General features: G+C 46.4%; 1 protein-coding gene across 4 annotated transcripts in view; it reads left to right on the top strand.

Annotated features, from left to right (window-relative positions):
• PIP5K1C (phosphatidylinositol-4-phosphate 5-kinase type 1 gamma) overlaps positions 1 to 27302 on the top strand; it is a 53526-nt gene that overhangs the window by 12206 nt on the left and 14018 nt on the right. For 3 of the 4 annotated variants that reach the window (XM_024203224.1, XM_024203222.1, XM_024203223.1), the window contains exons 1-9: positions 15522 to 15643; positions 16332 to 16449; positions 18905 to 19057; positions 21553 to 21852; positions 22532 to 22737; positions 24400 to 24483; positions 24976 to 25024; positions 25995 to 26079; positions 26976 to 27137. In XM_024203224.1, coding sequence (XP_024058992.1) covers positions 15603 to 15643; positions 16332 to 16449; positions 18905 to 19057; positions 21553 to 21852; positions 22532 to 22737; positions 24400 to 24483; positions 24976 to 25024; positions 25995 to 26079; positions 26976 to 27137 — 1198 coding nt within the window. In that variant the 5' untranslated portion in view covers positions 15522 to 15602. Of the gene's footprint in view, positions 1 to 10272; positions 10305 to 15066; positions 15160 to 15512; positions 15644 to 16331; positions 16450 to 18904; positions 19058 to 21552; positions 21853 to 22531; positions 22738 to 24399; positions 24484 to 24975; positions 25025 to 25994; positions 26080 to 26975; positions 27138 to 27302 lie in introns of those variants that run through there. The other variant, XM_024203225.1, reaches the window with a different exon arrangement.

Genomic DNA, 27302 nt, shown 5'->3' with positions numbered 1-27302 from the left:
GCCCCCATCACCACCAAGTCCTGTGCTTTGGATGATTTTGTTAATTGTTTAAAAAAAGCCTCATCCACCTCTTCTTCCTGGTTTGGTGGTCTGTAGTAGACCCCTACCATGACATCACCCTTGTTTTTTACCCCTTTTATCCTTACCCAGAGACTTTCAAGAAGTCTGTCTCTTATTTCTACCTCAACCTCAGTCCAAGTGTATACATTTTTAATATATAAGGCAACACCACCTAGCTTTTTTCTCTTCCTGTCCTTCTTGAGCAAGCTGTATCCTTCTATACCAATATTCCAGTCGTGTATTATCCCACCAAGTGTCCGTGATGCCAACTATGTCATAGTTGTGTTTATTTACTAGCATTTCAAGTTCTTCCTGCTTATTCACCATACTTCTTGCATTAGTATTCAGACATCTAAGATACTGATTTGATTCCCCCAGCCCCATTCTGTCTTCTCTCCCCCTTATTTCTGCTATAACAGCCCATGCTCCCCCCAGATTCCAACCCTTCTCCCAGGCCTCCATATTTTTGATTTACCTGTGGGCTTTGGTCACCTGCCCCCTTCGAACCTAGTTTAAAGCCCTCCTCACTAGGTTAGCCAGTCTGTAGCCAAATATGGGGGAGTTCACAGCTATAGACTGTGCCGGCAAGAGGCACTAAAGTGAGTGTCCTGGGATTATTGAAGCTACCCCAGTCCCACTTTATCTTGAGCGAGACCATGTACAGTGTGGTATAGAAACTGTTCTGGGGGGCTCATAGCTCTCTGTTGTTTCAGCGTAGTAATATTTATATTACGGTAGCACCCAAAAGCCCCAGTCCAGATCAGAGCCCCTTTTTGCTAGGTGTTGTACAAAGGTAGATATAGTAAGACATTTTCTGCCCTGAAAAGCTTACAATCAAAATAGGCAAGACAAAAGGTGTGGGAAAGAGATTTATGTATTCTGAGGCCAGATTGGAGCATTGTGATCATCTGTTTACACAGGAGATCACACTAGGTCAGAGAACTGCCCCACAGTAATTCCTAGAGCAGATCTTTTGGAACAGGCGTTCTCAACCTTTTTCTTTCTGAGGCCCCCCCAATATGCTATAAAAACTCCACAGTCCACCTGTGCCACAACAACTGTCTTTCTGCATATAAAAGGCAGGGCCAGTGTTAGGCGGTAGCAAGAAGGGCAATTGCCTGGGGCCCCACGCCACAGGAGGCCCTGTGAAGCTAAGTTGCTCAGGCTTCGGCTTCAGCCCATGTGGTGGTGCTTCGGCTTTCTGCCCTGGGCCACAGCAAGACTAATGCCGGCCCTGCTTGGTGGACCCCCTGAAACCTGCTTGGGGTCCCCCAGTGTTCCCCGGATCCCTGGTTGAGAACTACTGTCAAATAACTCTGAATCAATAACCTGTCGTCTTCATTGTTTACGGCTCCATCTGCAAACTTTATTAGTAGTGATTTCACATTTTCTTCCAGGTCATTGATAAAATTGTTAGATCGCGTAGAGCCAAGAACCAGTCCCTGTGGGATGCCACTGGAAACACATGCTCTACAACAGTTCCCTGTTTATGGTTACATTTTGAGATCTATCAGTTAGCCAGATTTTAATCCATTTAATGTGTGCCATGTTAATTTTATATCGTTCTAGTTTTTAATCTAAATGTCATGCGGTACCAAGTCAAATGCCTTAGAGAGGTTTAAGTATATTACATCAACACTATTACCTTTATCAGCCATATTTGTAATCTCATTAAAAAAAATCAAGTTAGTTTGACAAGATCTGTTATCCTTAAACCCATGTTGATTTGCATTAATTACATTACCCTCCTTTAATTCTTAATCGAGTCCTGAATCAGCAGCTCCATTATCTTGCCCAGGACTGGTATCAGGATGACAGGCCTATAATTATCCGGGTCATCCTGTTTACCCGTTTTAAAAATTGGCACAACATTAGCTTTCTTCCAGCCTTCTGGAACTCCTCCAGTGCTCCAAGCCTTATTGAAAATCAACATTAATGATCCATCAAGCTCCTCAGCCAGTCTCTAAAAATTCTCAGATGCAAGTTATCTGGACCTGCTGATTTTAAAAATGTCTAACTTTAGTAGCTTCTGTTTAACATCCTCCAGAGATACTAGTTGAATGGCGTGTTATCACCAAACAATGAGAATATATCAGTTGTTTTCCTCAAATATAGAACAGTAATATTTACTGAACTTTTCTGCATTATAATTGATAATTCTACCAACTCGTTGAGTAATGGACCAATACCATTGGTCCATTCTTTTTATTCTTTTTATTATTGTCCTTAACTCTGCTGGCTATAGATTTCTCCTTGTGTCTCTTTCCTTCCCTTATCAATTTTCTACAGTACTTAACTTAACTACATTACTATTAATTTCCCCTTTCTTCCATTTGTTATTATTATTATTTTTTATTTGTTATAGCTGCCCTCACTTCCTCTAAACCAGGTCATTTTTTTTAACCAGCACAGCCTTCTTCCTTGGTTACGGCTTTGTGGCTTTTGGAGCATCTGGTATTCATTCTCATTTTTCTGATTAAATTCTTCCTCGAACTGATTTGGCTCACAATTGTTTTCAGCTTTGTGAAATTCATGCTATTAAAGCACCAAGTATATATTTTACTGGTCTGGACTTCATTCAACTTGCACATTATAAATGTGATCAAGTCTTGATCACTTGTACACAAGCTAACATTAATTTTTAGTTCAATGATGAGTTCCTCTTTATTTGTTAGGACAAGGTCTAATATAGAATTCTCCTATGTTGGCTACAACACTTTGAGTTAAGAAATTGTCATGTGTAATGTTTAGAAATTCCAAGGATGTTTTAGTACTGGCAACATGAGACTTCCAGCATATGTCACTCCAGTTGAAGTCCCCCATGATCACACAGTTTTCCCCCCCTACACTTTATAGATAGGCACATAAGGTAGCGGTCATTCTGTTTCTTAGTGTGATTTGGTTGTCAGCACCAACTAATACCTGATCTTGTATTTTATCTGTTAGAATATTGCTCCATAAGCATTCAATATTATTTTCTTCTGAATTACCAGTTACTCAGAAACCGGGTAATGGCATTTTTGACAGTGCCACTCTCCCTCCCGATTTGTCCACTCAATCCTTCTTAAATAGGTTTCAACCATAGATTTTCACGTTCCAGTTGTGCAGATCATCCCACCAGATTTCTGTAATACCACCTGGATCGAATTTATGTTCACAAATGAGCAATTCCAGTTCTTGTTTGTTACCCAAACTCCTAGCATTGGTGTATAGGCAATTCCAGAATTCCTTCTCTTCATGTCCTTTGATTCCTTGATTAATATTGTTCTCAACATCTTGATTTGTGCCAGTGGAGTGTTGATATTTTCCCTCTTTTTACTCTCCCCTTTCATTATTAGTTTAACCCCCTCCTGACTTTTCTGATCAGTCTGTTCCCAAGGTGATTGGTTCCCCCTTCTACTGGGGTGGAGGCCATCCAAACTATCTAGCACCCTCTCTCCATAGAAGGTGGACCAACATTCCACAAAACAAACCCCTACTCTACTTTACCGAGCCAGCAGTTGACTTCCATAGACTTCTGTCTTCCTTCGCTCATTGGACAGGAAGGATTTTGGAGACGATTGCATGGATATTTTTCAGCACACTTGTGTGCAACATAAAATCAGAGTGCAGAGGATGATGGTTGGCTAATGGCATGGTAGTTCCTCCAGGTGGTGGTGGTGGTGGTGGTTGGTTTTTACATACTGTCAGGGAGTAGAAGAATTAATAGGCGTAGAGGAGGGAAGGAAGGGAGGATAAGGAGAGGAGTATGGAGGACCAAGCAGTTGAAGCTGTAGTGGTGGGACTGGGAGGTAGCTGGACATTCTCCCTCTCTGCTGATTGATTAGCTGTTTACTCCAGAGGCCAAATTGAAGTAAGTAGTCTGATGCTGCCACTCATGTCCGGGGGCCTCTGAAAGTCTCCTGGGCAGCCTGCTCCAGCCAGTGGCTATGGAAAGCTGGATGCTACTCAGTTCCACCCTCTTCAGTACAGCTTGCTTGGATGGTAAGCTCCAGGGCTTGAGCTGTGTGGTGCTTATAACGCGCCATGCTCACTTATGGTGCTGTAGAATGCTTGTCTAAACACAGAGCTGAACTGGTGTGACTTGTTTTATAGCTAGTTAGTTAAACAGGTGCAACTCCTATGTATAGACAAGTCTAAAGTAACTGACTGAATTGTCCTGAATGCTCTAGGGGAGAATGGATTCATTTCAGTTTGCTTGCCTTTTACAGGTTCATCTTATGTTGTCTTTCCCCATTAATGAGTACAATCTCTCAAATTGCTTTACTTCACTAATTCTGTAAGCTCACAAATGGCATAAACTGCTGAATTTTCTTTGTTCTGGGTACAGTTAGCCACAGCACCTCCTTGCAGGGATGTGCTGTATTTTTTTTTTAAATGGTGGGTTACTTTACGTATATCATCCTAAGCAAGCTGTGTTGTTTTTTAAAGGGAAGGCTTATCTATTTAACAAGGCAAAGTAGGTCATTGTAGATCAGTGGGAAGGCCAGTTTGTAAATAGCTTCCCCTTCAGAGTGATGTTCCTCTGTTTTCCCTCTAATTACTGCCCTCATGCTGTGCTGCTGGGTAGGAACTGAGACTGCATGTTGTAGGGACAAGATGGAGGCTCTCTGAGGTTGGCTTCATCCCAGTCCACTTTCCCATTGGATGCATTCTGAATGCCTGCACTGACTTGCCTTGCCTGGCTGCCTTGTCTACTTAGGATGCTTATGAGTCTCAGCATGAGAAGCACTTTTTTGGCATCTTTTCCGAATTGCTTTTTCCTTAATTTCTTTTTAAGATCAGTCTCTGATGGAAAAGAACAGCATAGTGCCATCTCTTAAGATGGATGTTTCATTTCCAGTACTTCCCACCATATTTCTCTTATAACATGTATAATATGTGTGTGTTCATTCCCTTTTTATAGCTCATACCTCTGCGCTCTCCACTTTCTCTTCCAGTGCTTTGTAATGTAATACATTGACCAGAACAAGCTGCAGTTAGAACTGACTGTTCTAACAAGAAATCTTCGTATTCTTGTTGCTCTCTTTGCTTCTCCATATTGTCTAGACAGGTTAAGAATGTGCATGGTTCCTTGGTATGTAGGCAATTCAAGAACTCCTTCTCTTCATGTCCTTTGGTTCCTTGATTAATATTGTTCTCAACATCTCAATTTTGTGCCATCTGAGTGCTCAGATTTCTGTCTACACCACACTTCCGTCTTTCACCAAACGACAAAAGTTTCACTGACGAAAAGCGCTGGTGCGAACAGCGCTTTGTCAGCGGGAGAGCTCTCCCGCTGACAAAGCTACCGCTTCTCGTTGGGGGTGGATTTATTTTGTCAGCAGGAGAGCTCTCTCCTGCTGACAAAGAGTGGCTACACTGCACACCTTTTAGTGGCACGGCTGTAACAGCCCAGCTGTGTTGCTAAAAGGTGCATAGTGTAGACACCTTTAAAAAAAAAAAAAAAAAAATCAGACAAATTACAACTGTGGCTGAGATTTCCAAAAGAACGTAAGGGAGTGAGGCACCCAATATAGGCAGCTTTTGAAAATTCAGCCTGTATCCTGGTGTTTTGTGGGCCACTTACTGGTAGTTTGTTAGTGTTGTAGGTAGCTACAGATGGTTCTGGATGTTGCAAGGAGGATGCGTCCTTTGGGACTTGCCTTGATGTTGGTGAAGTCAGATGCAAATAATAAATGGGGTTGTTTTAACTTGTGCTTGATTGTTAATGAAACAACTAATTTCTCTTCCAGTGTGTCTAGTCTCAGTTTAAATACACATGATTTTTCAAGGATGTTACAGCATAAATGAACGCTAAAAGTGGAAGCCAGCCCCCAGAATCTCTCTGTATAGCTCTGTAAATATGCATGATGCTTTCAGAAATAAATCCAGCCCTTGCCCCAAGGAGTGCTTATATTGGAAAAAACAGAAATTGAGACAGCAGCCAGAGGAAGAGCCAGGAAAGGGAAGGGTTAAGGGTTAAATCAAACAGAAAGGGGTATTGCATTGTGCTGCAATCAGAATTCTCAGCTCTGAATGTTGTAAAAAAGTCAGTCAAATGTACAGAACATACATTGCAAAAAACAAGGGCTGAGATGGAGACGGGCAGAGAGTTGGAGTTACAGTAGAGTAGCCTTTGTAGTGACTGTCTTGAAAATTCTCCCGTGTGAATATGGACTTCTCGGGTTACATTAGCTTGTTCAGTGTGGAAACTTCCTAAAGGAGAGCTCCAACTCATCCATAAACCCCAGTGCTGTGTTTCGTGGCTGTATTACCCCGGAGCTAAAGTTGTCAGTTTTTTTTCACCAGGCCATCTGTCAGCTTACTTAAGAGATAAGCACAGCCTAATGCTGCACACTGAGTAGCCAATGGAATACTTTCCGTTTCTGCCCAGACTAGTTTGTTTATTTTGAAAGCCGACTTTTGCCGTCAACGCTGTTGTCCCCCGAAACAAAATTTGTTCCAAAGAGCCATGATCCCTTGCCCCAGGTGGTTGGTTTGATCACCCCTACTCCAGACAATCAGTGTGGACTCTGCACTTGGAACACAGACAACATTAGACACTCCAGATGCTGGGCGCTAAAGCCGCTTGTGGTAATTATCACAAAATTAAAGATAATCTCTTGCTCTGGAATTCGGACAATGTGCAGAAAGATTAACTCCCGTGGAATACAAAGCTGTAGCAAAAGGGGCCTTAGCCTCTACCTTCCTACAGTCGGCACAGAAAACGTAGCGCCTCTGGCTCAAATTCTGCTCTGTTACACTGTTCACCTCCATTGACTTCAACAAGGCTACGCTGGTGTAACTGGGAGCAGAATCTGGCCCTTTGAATCATGCCTTCAAGTAGATGGCGTGTTTGTTGGCATTGCGAAGAGGGGCCTTGTCCTGAGGAACTTACGATCTGGCTAAGCCGCACAGGCACACAGGAGACCATGTTGTGACCTAGAAAGGTTGTGAAAGGATTTTCTGACTGCTCATCATCCTAGCAGAAGTGAGTCCTGTGAGCTCTGACGTGGGAGTGAGCGATACGATTTATGCAAAGAACAGTATCGGTTGCTGACGACAGTACAGTGGAATGGAATCCAGGGCCTTTCTGCTCATCCTTCCTACTGGTCATTTACCTGTTGCACTTGAATAAGATATAAGCCACGGGTCGGCAACCTATGACACGCGTGCCAAAGGCGGCATGCGAGCTGATTTTCAGTGGCACTCTGCTGCCTGTCTGGGGTTCCGTCCGCCGGCCCCCTGCCAGCCAGGGTCCCGGACACCGGTCCCAGGGGCTCCGCTGCCGGCCTGGGGTCCCGGCTGCTGGCCTGGATGGACGGAACCCCGGGCCGGCAGCGAGCTCAACCCGCTGCTGGTCTAGGGTTCTGTCCGCCGGCCCCCACTGTGGGTCTGGGGTTCCATCTGCCAGCCCCTGTAAATGTAAACTGTATGACTGGCACGGAAAACCTTAAATTAAAGTGAATAAATGAAAAGTTGACACCACTTCTGAAAGGTTGCCGACCCCTGATATAAGCGGTTCTGTTTGCCTAGGGCAATCTACCTACGGCCGGTTCGGCTCCAGCTGTGCTAGCAACATCGGGGGTGGTCAGCCTGCCATCACCATTCAAAGCACCAGGTTGCCTAGACCTGGTCCATGGAAGCCACTATTGGCCTGTTGATGCTAGGTCTCCTCATATTGCTAACACGTGGATCTTGGGCCATGGATGCAGTGATAAAAATTTGGCTTGGTCTTCACTAGGAATATTTATAAACAAATGAGATCATCTTCTAGCACAAAAGTGGGAAAACTACGGCCCACATCCAGCCAGTGGGACCGTCCTGCCCGGCCCTTGAGCTCCCGGCCAGTGAGGCTAGCCTCTGGCCCCTACCCTACTGTCCCCCCGCAGCCTCAGCTCGCCGTGCCGCCAGCGCTCTGGGCGGCGGCACTGCGATCTTCTGCCGGGCAGCGCTGCGGCGTGGCTGGCTCCAGCCAGGTGGCATGGTTGCCAGTCCTGTTGCTCTGAGTGGCATGGTAAGGGGGCAGGGAGAGGGGGGTTGGATAAGGGGCAGGAGGTCCTGGGGGGCAGTCAGGGGACAGGGAGCAGTTGGATGGGGCAGAGGTTGTGAGGTGGAGCGGTCAGGGGACGAGGAACAGGGCGGGTTGGATAGGCATGGGAGTCCCAGGGGGCCTGTCGGGGCGAGGGTATGGATAGGGGCGGGGCAGTCAGGGGACAGGGAGCGGGGGGGGGGGGTTGGATAGGGGGGGGTCAGGGGGGGGGTTTCCCGGTAGCGGGCGGTCAGGGGACAGGGGGGGGGGGGGGGGTGGGGGGGGGGGAGTTCTGAGGGGGCCAGGCTGTTTGGGGAGGCAGAGCCTTCCCTACCCGGCCCTCCATACAGTTTCGGAACCCCCATGTGGGCCTCAGGCCAGAAAGTTGGCCCACCCCGTTCTAGCATCTGTTCAGAAAGGGCCCAGCCCCTGGCGACCAGCAGGAAGCACTTTTCTTTCTGTTGTGAGATCTGTTTCCTGAAATATAACGGAAGGAAGGGTGCCCTTGTCATAGGACCCTGTAGATGCATTGTTGTGGCATCAGCATGGTATTAGGATGTTCCTGCTAATCTCAGTTCTTGTTCATACTAATTTTGAACCAGATCTTGTAGTACTGCCACTTGGTTGAATCTCTCTCAGCTCTTCAAGAAGGGTGGGCATGACACATCCCAACTTACTGCGAGCATCCCCTCTTTTTCTGAAGAGCTTTTGGGTCAAGCTGTGATAGTTCCATAATGTCTGACCGAATGGGAAAGTCTGATCAGCAGCGCTGGCTCCCTTGGCCTGCACTGCTCTTGGACAGAAACATCCTCTTGCTCCTCCTGCCTTGCTGAAACAGCTACTCCTTAGACTGTAGGAAATCTGCATTTAGGCCATAAGCAGGAGCTGCATCAGTTACATGTCTGCCTGGTAGTTCAAGGGCAGGTTAAGTGGGGAGGGGAGGCTGTGTGTATGAAGCCTTTGTTCTGTGCAGAGTGAATTTCAGTGTTCTGCTTTGCAACATGAAATCCTTCATTTAGAAGGATTAAGGATTGTTCAATAGTCTGCTGATCCGATCGTTCCTGTCAGCCTGGAAGCGTGTACAAGGCCTGTGTGTAACTGGAAGCAGGTAACGCTAGTTAGGCAGCCTCACAGTGAAGTCCATTATTTCTTCTTTCTAAAAAGGGCTTTTCCCTCCCATTTAGCACATTGGCTCTTCCAGCAAAACTCTCCATGTAAGAAGAGGATTACTTGCTTAACTTGCAAGCCCTTAGGGCAGCTCTGCGGGGGTGTGGTGTATTGCTGAAAGGGCTTCTTTTTGAGCAGCTCCTGATGCTTGAAGTCATCCAGGGTCAGCTTCATGAAAGCCATAACTCTCCAGAATTAGGGCTGGTTGAGCTGTTGATACCGTGCACATAACTGCTTGGGTTTGGTTTTTTTTCTTTCTTTTTTGTTGTTGTTGTTTGAATGAAAATTCAGTAGTGCTGCATTAGCCCATTCTAACGGCCCCTTGTTCTGTTAGTGTGCTCTGGTTCAGACAGCAAAGGGGGCTGTTCTCATTTAGAAACGTGCGTGGCTCAGTCTGCAAAGTTTGACTACAGCTAGGGTGGGAAAAGGACGGGCTTGTGTTAAGGTGCTAGTGGGACATGCTCAGACTTTGCCTTCCTGTGTGACCTTAAGCAAGTCATTTAATCTGTGCCTCAGTTCCTTGTCTGTAAAATGGGAATAATACTTTCTTCCTCCCCAGGGTGCTATGAAGGCTAATGCATTAGTGCGCGTGGGGTTCTTTAAGTAGATCTGGGGCTCCATTCAGACCAGTTTTTCCTCTTGTTGAGTGGCTAGAAGAGAGCATCATAAAAGCCTCTTTGGGGTCCTCTTTGGGCTTTAATTAAATAATTCTTCAGTGTAGCCCAGTCCCATTACTGGAGGAGCAGCAAGAAGTAGGGGAAAGTTACATAGTTGACATAACATTTTTAGAGTAAAAACCCCACCGAGAGCTAGAAAAGAAGACATAGGCACCCTATGAGCTTCTAAAAGCCAAGTTGTCCAGGCTTGTTCTTTAACTTGGGACCCCTGCGCTTGCAGAAATGAAAGCTGGGCAAAAAATTACTGCCTTGTTTTTTCTGGCAATTTGCTTGACTGATCAGCTGTTGGGATAAATGCACCTGCAAAGAGCCTGTGACCATCCTCCTACTGACCTACTGTTCTTCTCTCCTCAGGTCTGGCACTGAAGAAGACGGCCCTCACTGAGGTGAGTTGCATACTGCTGTTTAAAACCTTCTGCAGAGGGGGAGAGAGAACACAAATAGAGCTTTTATGGCGCACAGTTGAAATGGAGGAATGTGCAAGGTGGAAGAGTCATGGTTTTTTAAGTAAATCTTGGTGTTGATGAAGGTGCCAGGTTGGCAGCCTAGGAGAATGAGGTCCTCTATCTTCCTACAGCATGGTTGGCAGCAGGGCAAGGCATTGAGGGGCGGGGTGTTTTTCATGATCCATTCAGCCCTTCTGTCTGCTGACTGGCAGTGATAGGGCAAATTATGGTGATGGATTTTGTGGTGTTGATATGACCATTTGGAACTGGACTGAGACCCACCAATTAATCTATGTAATATTCAGGGATTCTCACTCTGAAGGCTAGAATGTCCTTTCATGTATTTATACCTGCTCCTGTATTTTTCACTTCATACATCTGATGAAGTGGGTTCTAGCCCATGAAAGCTTAGGCCCAAATAAATTTGTTAGTCTCTAAGGTGCCACAAGGACTCCTCGGGTTTTTCTGAGTCCGTGTGGAGCACTGGAAATTGCTACAAGCATGGCTGAGAATTCTTTTTATTTAGAGTATCAGCGGATTGAATCATCACTGGGATTTGTTACTGATCAGTTCAAGTTCTCAGCTATTTTGACTCTACAAATTACACCTGTGTGAGAGCATGGGCTTTTAGCTACAGTAAGCCACTTTTAGCCACATGTATCTGTGCCAAGTCAAGGATCCTAGACCATTGCAATAACAGCAGAATCTCAACCCATCACCACCCTTACTCTACAGATAATTTTCATGCAACAATTTCATTGGTTGTATGTGGGGAAAGTGCACAGATGGATTTCTGGGCCCAACTGCCACAGTTCAGCAGGTTCAATCACTGGGATTCACAGTCTGTTAGTGTCCAATTTTTAACTTCTTGGACATTTGTGGCTTTTTTTACAATATGACTTTGATAGCACAGGCTTTCAGCCGGTGTGTGTGTGTGGGTGCGCACTGAGGTGGGCCATCTCACCAGTACTCCATTGCTCTCCACTGGGCTCTGAGTTGGGACTCAAGAGATCAAAATTCCATTCCTGCCTCAACCTTTCTGTATGACCTTGGACAAGTCACTTAATTTATTTCATAGAATATCAGGGTTGGAAAGGACCTCAGGAGGTCATCTAGTCCAACCCTCTGCTCAAAGCAGGACCACTCCCCAGACAGATCTTTACCCCAATTCCCTAAATGGCCCCCACAAGGATTGAACTCATAATCCTGGGTTTAGCAGGCCAATGCTCAAACCACTGAGCTATCCCTCCTAACTGTCCAGTGGGGATGAAATGTCCCTACCTCTCAGGGGTTTTGAGAAGATAGTCTTAAGGATTTTATTACTACAGTGATGAAAGCCATGTAAGCACTTCGCTACCAATGCAGGCCCAAAATTAAATCCCTGACCTTCTGGTCAAAGCTCTGTAACCCTTCACCAGTCCTGAGCAACTCAAGCTCCTGTAGTCTAACACAACAAATGTATCTACTGAAACTGGCCCCCATCTAAGTATTTGAACGCTCAGGTGGAAAAGCAAGTTACAAAATGTGCTTTGCTTGGAGAGGTATCTTTATTAGAATAGAGATCCCAATAAATTGTGCTTCACTAAACAGCACGCAAGTCTAAATCGGAAATGGGGAAAGCTGCTGATAAAATTCCTAGAGCTGACACTAAACTTGTGTGTACATATATTGAGAACCTGATTTTCATACCCCATCCTCCAGTTAAAGTCAATGGGAGCTGCAGGTGCTCACCTGAAAATCAGGCCTTTAAATATTTATTCAGTTTGCTACTTCAGTTACCAGATTTCTAGTCAATGCTACCCATTGTAGCGACCAGTCCCACCCTCTCTCTGCTGCTGTGCTCATGTGGTTCAGTTTTTGTCACTGGTTGTAGAATCTGAGTAAGCTCTTGGCTCTGGCTAGCGTTTTTCCCTGAGAATGAAGCACTGATAAGAGCAAAACCTTTGTAAAGTATACTCCTGGCTTTAACAGCCTGTGATACATATAAGCTATGCAAATATAGCATCTCTTCCACCCCCCGCACACACTCAGTGGCGCTACTCACCTACCACTTGTCTCTGTACCTTTCGACAATCCCACTGCTCTTGGTACAAGAGGCTGCTCCGCAGCTCTGAGTGTGTGCGCCTCATCAACTCTTTGAAATCTCACCTGAAAATCCATCTGGCTCTTGTTTATGCTTTTAAGTTTTCTCCCTTTGCTAACTGTTCTGTAATATTGTGCAGATTTAGTGGTTGTAGAATAAAACAAATATGATAAAAGCTGCTATAAATGTCTTGGGTGAGGTGTGATATTGTGTGTGTGTGTGTGTGTGTGTATCTCCCCAGTGCACCATTGATTGGCTTCTAGGTGCAATTTGTAAAGTTCTGAATGTGTATCCGTGTGGTCAGCTGGGTAGAGCACTGGACAGACTCAGAAGACCTGGGTTCTAAATTCCTGACGCTGCCACTAGCCTGCTGGAAGACCTTGGGCAAGTCCCTTCCCCTCCCCGTGCTTCAGTTTCCCATCTGTAAAATGGGGATAATGATGCTGACCTCTTTTGTAAAATGCTGAGATCTGATGAAAAGCACTATGTAAAAACTAGATGGTTACTAAGCACAGTAGAAGAGCGGATTATTTATTACATAGGGGATGGGTCCCAGGGATCACCCCTCTCTCACTCATTAGCTACGATAGGTTATAGTTTGCTAAGTCGCTCTGGCTTTCTGGAGTTAAACACCACAGTTGGCAGCAGGGAGGATCCCGTGTGCTGGCCCCTGATCTCTAGGGCAGTGTTCAGCCAATTTTTGTTTGGTCCAGCTGTGTCAGACTTTGAGTAATAAGGATTGGTGGGGGGTCATTGTTTGTAGGCACCCAGATACCGTGATGGGCCCTCATTTAACAATAATTATAATTTTCTATAAAGCGATGGCTCTGGGAGTATGAGAGCCATTCTCACACCCCCAAATCAACACCTAGTGGGAAATTAAACTTCTGGACAGGCTAACTCCTTCTTTCATTGCACAAATAAATATCCAGTCCTCTCTGGGACAGGAAATGCTCTGTGATGGTTAGAACAAGGGCCTGGGGGTCGAGCCCCTGCCCTCTATCCCCAACTCTTACTTGCTGTGTGACTTCAGTCACGTAACCTGTCGGTGCCATTGTTGGTCAGTGTGTAAAATGGGGTTAATTACCCACAGCATGGGGTGGGATTGCAACGGTTTAATTCCTATTTGTAGTGAGTTTTGAGGTCATTGGGGGGAAGATGCAAAATGTAACGTTAACTACATGTGTGGAGTAATGGTAGTCAGAATGGCTGGAGTCTGCTGTAGAAATGTCCAAGACTACATAGATCTTTATAGAAAGAAGTAAAGGCATCCAGTTGGTCCTGTCCAGAAGGCACTCTAGCAGCTTGGGTAATTGGAAGGAAATATTGCAATACTTTGCTGCAGTCTGAATAGAATCACACTCCCTTTATTGTAAACATCAGTGCTGATAAATTGTCAAGTGCAGCTGCATAGCCAATACCACTGATGTAGTGTTCCTCCATGAGAGACTGCCTAGGGTCATTACATATTGTGCCTAGATGAGTCCTGTCTAAAGGTCTGGCTGTTGTTTGTTAGTGGCTTCACAGAAGCAGAATGCTCAAGCACGATTTCTCCCCCTAAATGTACATGGTGAGTCCACTGAATGTTGTTGGCTGCCTGTGACGCTTCTCAATCGCCGTGGGTAGTGGGCAGCTGCAGAGTCATTAAAGCAGCACTCCAAGGCAGAGATGTTTATAGGTGGATGGGACTGCAGAGAAACACTGCCTTGAATTTTACGATGTGCAGTTGGCTCGATGTGTACAGCTCTGCTGCTGATTCTGGAAGGAGCAGATGGAGAAGAGACGGGACAGAAGAGCGGAGGGGATGGCGATGGTTTTAGTGTTGGCACTCAGACCGCACTTTATGCACCTTGGCTACATTTCTGGAGGAAACTGCTACAATTACAGCAATTCACCTGGCTTGGTGAATCAATTGTAAACAGCAGCTTGCTTAAGTGAAGTATCTCCCCATGAACACCACACTGGTGATTCGTTATCCACTCTGCTTGCTGGCTTTCAGATGGAGTATAAGGGGTTGGCTTTGAGCTCTGAAGCCCAAATGGCCTGATACTTATCTGAGTGGGGTGTTTAAAGACTGATCAGTCTGGCTAGTATTTGATTCACATCCCCACAGTGCCTGAGCACCCCACAAACATGAATGCAGTTATTCTCCCATTACCCTGTGAGGTGGGGAAGTATCGCCAGTTTTACAAATGGGGAACCGAGGCACTGAAATTAATTGTTTTTTGCCTTCAGTTGTTATACAGGCAGTCAGAGGATCATGATGGTCCTTTCTGGCTTTTACACAGGGAGTCTGATGGAGCTGGGAAACAAACCTAGAACTGAGTCCCAATCCAGTGTCTTAACCCAAGACCATCCCTCCTCCCAGTATGTCAAGATCCACAGTCCTGTGTGTGAGAAACAAACCCCTCAGAATGAGAGGGGAGTTGATAGCCAGCGGATGTATAATTTAGTGTTTAAAGCTTGCTGGTGCCAAATACATCTGTATGCACTCTGCACAGGAATAAATGCAGACCATTGCATTCCTTATAACCACAGCTGTGCCACTGTGCCTCTTCTCTTCCTTCTGCTAGTGTAGCTTTTCTTCACCACTTTGACCTGAAAACTTCTCTTTCCCAGGCCCCATCATTATCAGGACAGCCTGGAGTTGGCCAAGGGAAGAAGATAGGTCATCGAGGAGTTGATGCTTCTGGCGAAACTACCTACAAAAAGGTTTCATCTCTTGCTTGATTTCTGGAGGGTAGTGGCCACACGTACAAGTGGGAGGTTGAGAATAGAATAGACTAGAATCAAGAAGCAAATGGGGAATATAGGTGTGCAATTGGCCAACCAGTTTGATTAGATTTCCCTGCAGTGTATTGTGCTGACCTTACACGCTACAAGCATTTTACAACTGTCATCCTATAGAAACCTGAGGCAGTCTGTAGTTTGGCCTCATACAAAGCAGCTAATATCTGACACCTCCCTCATCAGCATGATCACAGAGCAGCAAGGTTACCTATATGTGGGGGCTGTTGCTGTAACTTACGGTGAATGTGCACTGACTGCTCTCTTCCTTCTGCTAGACCACTTCGACCACTCTGAAGGGGGCCATCCAGCTGGGTATTGGTTACACGGTGGGGAACCTGAGCTCCAAGCCAGAGAGAGACGTCCTGATGCAGGATTTTTATGTGGTGGAGAGCATTTTCTTCCCCAGGTAAGTGGACAAGTGAAACAAAATGCAGGGGCTGGCTGTTTCCTTTCATCATGCTGATTTAAAGGGGCTTCACTCTAAGCAGAAAAGTGGGCCCTCAGAATTCAAGTGTGCACCTATTTCTTACCAGCACATTACTGGAAGCATTAGAAATCATGGTGCTGCAACTCAAGAGATGGGGTTAGATTTACTATGGGCTGTGATATATCTGCTTACTGGGCTTGTTAGCCTCAAAGCTTTCATTGCCTTTATAATTGTCGTCCTTTTTAACCTACTTACGTGGAATTTTCACCTCCAGATGTTATGTTATCTTTGTACTGAAGAAACCCTCTGAGCCAACAATGTTCATTGGACCACTTCAGCTATTGCATGGCTGAGCTGTTCATGTGCAGGGCTTACAGAATCGAGATTCTGTATGTAAATACGTCTAGCCTTGCAAACTTCTATTCTCTCTTCCCAAGGAGTGAGTGTTTCCTTGCCAGATGGTTAAAATATTAGATCTTTTTGTTAATGTCCTGATGAGGTCAGGCAAGATCTTTGTGCTTAGGCTGGTGACTTCTTGGGATGCCTTTTTACAAAGCTCAATTTGCCTTTTTTTCATATCTATTAACTGGCTGGGTGTAAATGTGCGAGTATGCGAGGCGTTAGTGTGAAATAACATGCCTGCTCTTTTTGTATCCTTGCCATGCAGTGAAGGAAGTAACCTCACTCCAGCTCACCACTACCCTGACTTCAGGTTCAAAACCTATGCACCCGTGGCTTTTCGGTACTTCCGGGAGCTCTTTGGAATTCGTCCAGATGATTATTTGGTATGTGTGGAGTTCTTTATTTCTCTGGGGTTAGTACTAGCTATGAATGGGCTTGGATATAACTGCTTTATTTGAAGCCTCAGCAAAAGTGAAGATGGGGGAACGCCATACCACAGACTGATATGTGACCAGTCAGCTGCACGGGATTAGGGGGTTTCCTTGGATTTTTGTTAAATTCAGTCTCCAGATAATAGCTGGGGGAAACTGAGGCATGGAGTCAAGTGATTGGGTCAATATCACAGGGGCAGTTGAAGTCAGATTTGAGGAGAGAACATAGAGAAGAAAGCCAAACATCCCCCACCTAATATTTGGTAGCTGGAGACTGAGGTAAGTACTGGGATTAGAGAGAATCTCTGATCCTGTACATCAAGCAGATCCCAAATGTGAGGAAGTCTGTGGTGGTGCTTCTCTTGTACAATCTGGGAGAAAGACCAGCTGGAAGTGTGGGTCTGAGAGGCTCCTGGTCTTCTGGTATTTCTGCTTTGGTTTGCTGAGTCCATTCCCAGTGAATGAGGTCTATTAGGGCACCCTCTGTTAAAGGAAGAATAGAATAATCTACTGTCATGGAGTCTTTAAAGTGCATTTGGTTAAAATGATATGGTGGGGTTCCATATCTGTTACTCACTGATAATGCAACAAATGCACTCTGTCTACAAGAAAAAAGATGAGTATTCTAAACTCCCTCGGGACCTCAGGGAAGATGTTTTCTGCCTCATGCATCATCCCCAGTAATAAAGATTTAACAATCTGAGAGTAGTTAACACTTGGTAATGTGAAAATCAGAATAGACTCTAACTTGCTCTCCTAGAGCTGAAATGGCTCGTCAGGGCTAACCAATATTCTCCCGTCAGGTCACTGATTGGATTTGGAATAGACTAAGGCCATGTCTACACTATGGGTGCTGGAGTGACACAGCTACGGCGCAGCTGTAGTGTAGCTGCTTCCTACTGTGACAAAGGGGTTTTCCCATCGCTGTAGTTAATTCACCTCTCGGAGAGGTGGTAGCTAATGACGGAAGAATTCTTCCATCTACCTAGCTGTGCCCACACTAGGGGATAGGGCTTAACTACAGTGTCTGTTGTGAACTTTTCCTACCCCTGAGCAACGTCAGTTTAAAACTTAAGCGTAGGTCAGGCCTCCGTTAAAGTTGGCTCCTGTATGTGAGTGGTTGCACCTCGTCTTGCTGATAGCAAGGCGAAGTTTCTTGGAGGCGGGAGCAGATCTTCTTAAGAAGGTGCCATTTTTATGTAACCATTTTGCCCATATCTGCAGTTAGTCAGAAATGAGGACTGAAAACATACCAGCAAAAATGAGCTTGTATGATGGGGCTGCTTGACAACAACAGAAATCCCCATCTGTGCCATCTGGGATAATGCTTGCTGATTTGATGATAATGGTTACAAACTTGGGGGAGGGAGAGAGCCTGCCTGAATTCCAAAGGTCACAGATCTGATTTGCAGCCACTGCTTCCCCATTCTCTGGCCCACTACGGCAGTGAATGCCTTTTAATTATGCATGAGATAATTAAGTTGATAAAGTCTTGGATCGTTAATCCATGCAGTGCTGAAAGCTGTTTTCAGCATGTAATGATAGCATTTAATGTATTGCTCTGATTATGTCCCCTCTGTATTGTCTGCTTTACCCTGCCTTACCTTCTTCAAATATCAGCTCCTACATAATGTTGCCCTAACCCCTTTTGTCTGATATGTGCAAATGTTTTTGGGGTATTGTATCCACACAACACCTCCTCCTCCCTTCTGCTCCTCATGCACATTCTGCTCTGGGAACTTGCTGTTCAGATTTCTAGTCCCTGCTCTGTTCTCCAGGATTGGGTTCTGAATACAGGGAAGCATAATTACCATATGCCTACTGATACATGAGTTTTCTGGGGGGGGGGGTCCCACCTCTTTTAGTTGCTGCACTGAGGGTGTGAGGGACGCCTCTGCAAACCATGTATCTTTGAGCACATGGGAGAGCTTTAGTCTTGGGAACAGGCAGTGCATTTTGTTCCTCTCTGGCACTGCAGCACACAACGCTGAACAAGCTGGCTTGTCTCTTCAAATCTGATCATTCTGTCTGCGCGCACACTAACACGCTGAGGGAAAGAACCCTATATGTGGTGGTGGTACAGGGCACAAAACATTAAAAAGATTTGATGTCGTTCTGCAGCCTGGGTGTTACTGAAGGCAGGCAGATTAGCTTGACTCAGTGAGCAGTCGGGGCACTCTGGACTGTAATGTATGCAGCTGTTTGTAAGCTGTCGTCCACCTAACCCACTGAGAGACCTAACTCCAGTTTAAGGTTCACAATTTCCATACTGCTTAATATCCCAGACCTCTTGATCTAGATTCCATGAGGTGGTGCCTTAGGAATGCCTGGCAGATGTATTATTCTGGTCATAGCTTATCATGTGGTATATGAATGGCATCTTATTTTTTTTTTCTTTCCTTCCTAGTATTCGTTATGTAACGAGCCTCTGATCGAGCTGTCGAACCCTGGTGCCAGTGGCTCCCTCTTCTATGTCACCAGTGATGACGAGTTCATCATAAAAACTGTGATGCACAAGGAAGCGGAATTCTTACAGAAACTTCTTCCTGGCTACTACATGGTGCGTATCAGGGCTTTGGTTTGTGGGAGAAATGTACAGCTTGCCTGTCCTCAGCACCACAAAGGGTGGTGTTTGGTAACCCAGCAGGGCTTGCTTTGCCTGCCTGCCTAGCGCACATGACAGAATGAACAGCCTATTGTGAAGCCTGATGTGGAAACAAAATTCAGCTCACTTGAAACCTGGAGACAGCTGAGCCATGTCCTGACAAGTAATTGCACCCTCCTCCTGCTTTACTGCTGTTGTGTCCCAGGATAGCAGATTATCATGCCTTAATTGTTGGAGGCCATAAGGGATGAAACTTTCTCCTCCCCTTTGTCTCCTATCAGATGCTCCTTGGTTTGTGAAGGCAGAGTGGGTGCCTTATTGCCCTGCTTTTGTGCAACTCCCAAGCATGTTTGTTTCGGGAGTACCCATCCCTACTATTTCCTGAATTTCCCCTGTGTGTGTGTGCTGCTTAATAGAGATCTGCTTAGCAACGGGCTGTTCTATTGTAGTGGATCCCTGCCGTCAACAGGCCCCTGGTACCAGTCTGTCAGCTGAAGCCTTTGCCTGTATCAGCCCGTGGCTGCAGCCTGGCATTTTCTAACCGACACCAGACTGTGGGTTGCTCTACAGTGCAGCAGCATGGTGGGTTAGCATGGCCGTGCACTGGGGCTCAGCAGAGACTTTCCAGGAGAAGAAAACGAGAGAACCAGAACAGGAACCCACTGTACCAGGGAAAGTGGGTCCCCCCCAGTGGCAGGAAGCATCTCCTCCTACACAGCTGCATCTTAAGGCCCAATTCCTGATAAAAAACTGCATTCGAAAAACCCGAAGCCTGCAAAGGGGAAGCACTGTGCTATGGAAATGCCAGAGCTAAGGTTACCCACACGACCTTCACTCTGCCCCTTGTATGTGTGCATCGTACTAGTCTTTAAATACCCGATGAGCTATATTCCTCAGGATCCCTGCCTCACTCAGAGCACTGCACTGGAACTGGGGAGACCTGAATTCTATTTCTGGCTATCCCACTGGCCTGCTGGGTGACCTTGGCCAAGCCATTTCTGCTCCCAGTGCCTCAGTTTCCCCGTCTGTAAAATGGGTGTGATGATACTTCGCTTTGTAAAGTGCTTTGAGAGGTACTGAAGAAAGAAGCTAGATAAGAGCTAGGAATTATTATTCAGACGCACTTCAGGCACCGAGGCTCCAGAGTGTGACTGAAAATCAATGGCTCACTTTTGAAAATGGGATTTAAGCAGCTAAATCACTGAAGAGCTTTTGAAAATTTGACTCTGTCTGAGCATGTGCAGCACGCTAGGCAGGGCTCCTAGGATTACGACATCTCAAACGAAAGTAGTAATTAGACTCGTCTTGTCCCAGGAACTTTAGATGGTTGGACAATAAAAATAATGATACAGGCTCAAACATGACTTCTCGCCCTGTTGTAAAGCGCTTGTGCTGTTTGCTATTTTGTAAAGTTACACTGTGCTAATTGCTATGAGGGTCTCCCTGCTGCTATCTGAAACTCATCTGAGTTGTAAAATGACCTGAGACAGACAAGACACCAGGGCGGTTGGTGCTGAGTTGCTCTAACTCTGGAAAGTGGAGTTCTGCTTTCAGCTGCTGGCTGGCAGGGGTGGCTTTGTACGGCACTGTATCGACTGACACACTCAGAAAAAAACCTCACTCCTGGGTCTAGTGAGGAAAGATGAGATGAAGGGCATTAAATTTTCATACACTTGCTGTGCTTCTGCTTTCCTTTGTTTTGAAATCTGGCAGGTTCATCTCTTCTCTCATATAGCATGCATAGCTCTTTTTGTTTCCTTTTAAAAGCCTCCCAGCGCTGAACAAGCAAACCGGGTTTGTGATATCATTCCTAATAACATGATTGCCTAAAATGGGCCTGACAGTGGGGTGGCTTAACTGATCTCTCTGGCAGACTGTTTTATAAATTTGACTCTTTCTATTAAAGGTAAGCTGAGACGATAGTATTTCCTGCTGGAGAGGCTTCATAGAGATGTTGTAATACATGTTATGCCACTGGTTTGTTCTGAGCTAGGGAACAGATCATAGTTGTAAGATCTCCAATTGGATGAGGATATTTGATATTTTAAAACTTTAAATTCCCACTAACTAGTGGGGGGGGGGGGTTGGTTAGGTTTCCCTTTCTTTAGCTGCAGTTTGTGGGGAAAGCTGTTTGGGAGTTCCCAAACTTGGCTATTTGCCCAGAGAGAGGTGCAAAATCTTATTTTCTATAGGCAAATCAAGGCATAACAATCTTTCCAGTTTGTAAAGCCAGGTCCTAGGTGAAGCCATTCAAATGGTTAGTTGGAGTTTCTTTGGGATCTTTCTTGTGCGAAGCTGTCAAGGTAAAAATAAATTCTGGATTTGCAAATGCTAGTCTGCAAACCCTTCCCAAAGCCAATCTGAGCTTGAGTTCTGCACTGAACAAAGCAGTTGTTTTTCACAATGGCTCTTTCTAACCTTCCCTTTCTGCCTTCCTTGCCCCACTGCAGAACCTGAACCAGAACCCACGGACCTTGCTGCCAAAATTCTATGGACTGTACTGCGTTCAGTCGGGAGGCAAGAACATTCGGGTGGTGGTGATGAACAATATCCTGCCCCGGGTGGTGAAAATGCACCTCAAATTTGACCTGAAAGGTTCGACCTACAAACGCCGGGCATCCAAGAAGGAGAAGGAGAAATCCAGCCCCACTTTCAAGGACCTGGACTTCATGCAGGACATGCCAGAAGGCCTAATGCTGGACACAGACACCTTCAGTGCACTGGTGAAAACGCTGCAGCGAGACTGCTTGGTAAGGGCAAGGTAAACCTAGAAAGCTGGACTGCCTAACTGTGTAGCTCTCTAGCAGCTGTAACCAACATGGACTGTCCCATGCTTTTATTAGCTCATTAATCTGTAAGCCCCAAAGCCAGCTGTCTCCACCCCAGTTCTCAGCTCACCCAAAAGCAGAGTGCAGTAGTTCGGGCTCATAGTACTCTGCCAGTTTCAGAGAACATTCATTAGTGTCCTACGAAATGTCATAAAACCAAATGACACTTGGGACACAGCTTGCCGTGTGCTGTGGTGTTCTTGGTTCTTCCGATCACATTTGTTCACTGATTCTCCAGTTCACACAATTCAGTCATCCAGAACTGGGTCATTGGGGTGAATTCGTGAACAAGCTTCTACTGTACAGTGTGCAGCAGATGATGGCTCCTTGTGAACTCTGCCATCCCACAACCCACCTAAAAGACAATGGCAAGGGTGTCTGAGATCCGTTAGACCAAGCCCAAAGTATGTTGTGTTGAAACAAAGGGTGATTAACTCTGACGCTCTCTCACGCTGCTGCCTAGGAGTTGTTGGCATGAGTTCTGTGTAACCAGATGGACTGTTCCATGCTTTTGGGTCTGCCTTTGAAGTAGCATGTGAGAACTTACTGGACTGACTGTCTTTTTGTCTGATTTGTTCTTGAACTTGATACTAACCTATAGGTGTTGGAAAGCTTTAAAATCATGGACTACAGCCTGCTGCTCGGGGTGCATAACATAGACCAGCAAGAACGGGAGCGGCAAACTGAGGGAGCCCAGAGCACGTCTGATGAGAAGCGTCCCGTTGGGCAGAAGGCACTTTACTCCACAGCCATGGAGTCCATCCAGGGTGGGGCTGCCCGGGGGGAGTCCATAGATACAGATGACACGTAGGTGAAAACCTGGTTCTCTTGCACTGCTGTAATGGGAGTGGGTGGAAGCAAAAAGCCAACGTAGTAAATCTCTAAAGGTTGCCACCCTGTGCCGTTGGCTTGAACTAGCTGCATGACCCATCTACCCTAAGGAAAATGGAGCGCAGCCACTGATGTATTGTAGCATGGAGTAGTTGGTTGTGAAATGTGGTCATTGTCGTTCTGAAACACTTACCAGTTCCCATTTAGTTATTTACAATGGTCGTGACCATGAATTGCACCTCATCTGGTAGGTAACTGGGCCCTGTACCAGCCTGTAGGCCCAGCACTGGTCTTGGGCGGAGAGATGGGGGCAGGCTTCGCTCAGGAGTGTGGTGATGCAGTGGGGCTACACACTAGACTAGCCCGTGGAGATTAGAGTTCAGTTTCTGCTTGGATCGTGAGACTGTCACTTGGTCCCTGTGGAATCCTAGCAGGCCAGCGTGGTTTGAGGATGTGGCATGTTTAGCAGCACCCGGCCTCTGCTCAGGAGAGATCCAGGCCTGGGCATGTTGGGGTTTGACGGGGAGGCTTGGAAGTGCACAGGTGGAGCTTGCCTAGTGCTTGCTGCACTCTGCCGTGTGCGGCTCTTGCAGCATTTTGGTTTTATGGCTCGGTGGATTGGGCTCACTAACATGGTGGGGTTGCTCCGTTTGTCTGCTGGCATCTGTGCTCTGAGAGACCAGCTGCTCCGTTTTGAACAGTTAGGATTCTGTACAGTTAAAGAGCCAGGAAATACTTTGGTGTTTCCATTCTCTCAAATAACTCTTAATTCCAGTGGACAGCCTGATGTCCGCGTGTCGACTTACCAAGTGCTGATACTAACTGCGCTGCAAATTCAAGATGGGTATTAATGGGCGGGGGTGGGGGGGGCGGTTTGAAAACAAACTTTTGCTTAAAGACTTGGGCCAAGCTTCTGCTTTTATATGCACACAACTCCCACTGACTGATCCAGGGCTTGTGCCATCTGTACTCGTGAGCAGTCTGGCCCTTACAATAAAAGGGGGCGTTATGCCCTAGGGTTCTCAAAGCATTTTGCCTGCGAAGGGCACGCCGAAGACTTACCTAACCACTGCTGTAGGGAGCAGCTGGTGTGTGGTGGGTGCTAACACCCAGTCTTAAATGTCAGAACGTATATTTTTGGGAGAAGGGGATGTTTGCCCGGATGTCTCCTTGAAGTACCACAGGCGTCTTAATGTCCTCCTAGGTTGCCACTAGCGACTGGCAGAAAGCTGCTAGCTTAGTGTATCTGAAGGGTGCATTTCACATGTGGCACTGCAGCTGGTTCTTTACGTCTAGCTTCTGAGTATGAACCCATGTCCTGCTGTAGGACAGGAACCCTGGGGTGTCTGGCCCAGGTAGGAGAGAGCAGTCCCCTGATTCATAATAAACCTTAGCACTGTGTATGGTCAAGTGCTGTACCAAGGTTGACTCATAGAACACCACCTTCCAGTCAGACAGAAAAATGCATGACTCCACAGGTACTGTATCTTCTAATGAAAGCTGTTGCACCAGAGTCAACGTGATTAACCACAAGATTGTCCCCCCGATAATGTGGATATCTGTCTTTCCACTCTGACATACAGCACAAGTAACGTAGGGCATCTCTGAGTTGGTGTGACAATGTTTTCTTTTCTTCAGAATGGGAGGAATCCCAGCCGTGAATGGCAAAGGAGAGCACCTCCTGCTGCACGTCGGAATAATAGATATCCTTCAGTCCTACAGGTAAGGGGGCTTGAGCATCCTCGGACTCCTGAGCCTCTATAAAACCTGGTTTCAATACTGTATGGAGAGAGATGAAAGCCTGCCTTTGAGACGACCGTCTCCGAGAGCAAGTATCCCAATCTGTCTCACATTGATCACTGCATATTTGAAAGCTGTGGGTTTTTATCTTGAAGCTCTTATCTCAGCCAATGGTGCTGAATCTGCTTTCCTTAAAGAAAAGTCTCCCCTTTCTGGAGGGGTAGTACCATGTGTAGGGGAGTAGTTCTTGTGCCCCTCCCACCTCCAATGTTTCCAGGGAGTCTTGACCTTCCAGCTCCTGAGACCTAGAAATCTCTGCTTCAGAGGCATCAGTGCAGCTGTCTTGGAGAGAGGAAAGCTGTGCTCTGAGAACGGGAAGGAATATTAGCAGCTCTCTGTCCTCTGCTGTGAAAGGTGGTCTGGCCAGGGCGAGGAGGGCAAACCTGTGTCCAACACTCTCTCTCTCAAAATTAGGTTCATCAAGAAGCTAGAACATACTTGGAAGGCCCTTGTCCATGATGGGGTGAGTATTCAACACACACAGCCCTGGGTGAGAAATGCTGTCAGCAAGCTGTGGTCTGCAGGGGTACTGACATTGCTTTCTTGTATGCAGTTTGGTGCCATTTACCTTGCTGTTTGTAGTCTCTCCGCGGGTACAGCTTACATCCAATGGAAAGGAGGAATTCTTCACGCCTATACGCTTGGGGCAGTGGAATGGTACTTCCATTCAGGTTCCCTTAGCTCGGCCCACTTCCTCAACCGTTTAGCTGTCAGACCTCAAGTTTCGGTCCTCTGTCTTTGTATTGTCCTAGGGACCTTTGTACTGGCACAGAGCACTGGGTGATGTGTTCGTAGTTCCACCCGGGTGAATTATCTACTAACGAGGAGTCACTTTCTACTTGTTTTCCTCTGCCATTCCAATGTGTTCCACAGCAGCAAGTTGTGCTGCTGCAAAATTGACTTCAGGTGGGAGATGACTTGCTCTTCAGAAACGCACATCGTATTTCTATAAAATGCCTTTGCCTCATTTACAGAAGCCGGTGGTTACGGAAGCAGAAGAGAACATCAAAGCTGTCAGAGCCAGTTTCCGCTTTAGTACACAAAATGAAATGCACAGTACAACTAAAATGCAGTGATGCTGTATTGCTGAATGTTGGTGACCATGTCCAATTCCACTGTATCCAAGTGTGCTTTGAACAGCAACAAACAAAGCCGGGGGACTCTCTTGTATGAAATAAGGTCATTTGCTTCCTCCAAAAATCTAGGTACCCTCTAAGCAGCAGAATCACCAGCCCAACGTAATACACTGAGAACCTCATCAAAATGCAGTCAAATCAAAGGCCATGCTGCAAGCATATTTATAGTGTTAAGATGGAAAGGCTTGCCTGAAATGAGGTGCTTACGGTGCTGGCAGTGGAATAGACGACTCGCTGGGCAGTGCTGATAAGGAGAGAGATTTTAAGCATAATGTTGATCACCTCTCCTGTTTCTAGGACACGGTCTCAGTGCACAGACCCAGCTTCTATGCAGAGAGATTCTTCAAATTCATGACCAACACAGTGTTCCGAAAGAATTCCTGTAAGTGTCTGCAGCCTCGCTATCCTGGGGCACCCGCTGGGACCACCTCCCTTTGGGATGGGCAGGCAGCCTTCTCCTCCCCCATGTCCCCTGACCCTGCTAGGAGGGAAGACCTTGACTGAATGCTCTGCCGTACTAAAGTAGCCCTGCTGCTTCCGATCTCCCTGCTCCCACTCCTTTGCATGAGTGTTTTGAGTTCTCCTGACACCTGTATGTATAACCACCGTTGCACAGTTCTCTTGGTGCCCTTGTGTCAGTATATAGCAGTGGTTCTCAAACTTTTGTACTGGTGACCCCTTTCACGTAGCAAGCCTCTGAATGAGAACCCCCCCCCTTTATAAATTAAAAACTCTTTTTATATATTTAACACCATTATAAATGCTGGAGGCAAAGCAGGGTTTGGGGTGGAGGCTGACAGCTTGCGACCTCCCCCCCATGTAATAACCTTGTGACCCCCAGTTTGAGAACCCCTGGTATATAGAGTTCTTAAAGCAGGTGTGTAGGAATCCGAGAATGCCATGCCTCAGGACATCCGTGAGAGGGCATGATTGGCAAATGCTTGCCAAGAGGAACTCGTATTTCTCCTGTCAACCTTCCTTATGTGAGCTAACGATGTGGGGAAACTGGGCTCTCCCCACAGCAGGCCTGGCCTAAGCTAGGAAATTGCAATGGCCAGGAAGCTGGAGCTCACTGCAGTTTGGAGCTGATCAAACTTCCTAACTGACGTGCCTGATTCAGAGCTGGAAGCTCTTTAGGCAAACGGTATCAACAGCCCACAGCTAGTCCTTCTGTTGCTGTGTTGTGCGGATGTTCATCCAAGGGGCGGGATGGTTTCTCTAGTGTCCAGTCAGTGAGTGTGGCTTGTGGTCTCATCTCCTTAACTCTTCTGGCTGCAGCTCTGAAATCGTCTCCATCTAAGAAAGGACGTAGTGCCTTGTTAGCTGTCAAGATGCCTGGCCCAACAGCTGCATTTTCAGCTAGCCAGATCCCCTCGGAGAGGGATGAAGCCCAGTATGATCTCCGAGCCGCCAGGAGTTACCCCACGTTGGACGACGAAGGTAACGGTTGTGGTGGTTTTGGCTGCCCTGTGGCTATTCTCTCCCCCTAGGTGTGTAGCTGTTCCTTAGCATCCTCCCCTGTACTCATTCAGTTTCCCTCACTGTGCACCAAATATGCGTTTCCCTGGATCAACCGCTCTTCATTCCATTTCTTGCTGTGCTTTG

This window comes from Terrapene carolina, unplaced genomic scaffold, assembly GCF_002925995.2.
Source record: "Terrapene carolina triunguis isolate 2854851 unplaced genomic scaffold, T_m_triunguis-2.0 Scaffold194, whole genome shotgun sequence".
NCBI lineage: Eukaryota > Metazoa > Chordata > Testudines > Emydidae > Terrapene > Terrapene triunguis.
Note: the sequence above shows the minus strand (reverse complement) of the source record. Positions and strands in the feature narration are given on the sequence as shown.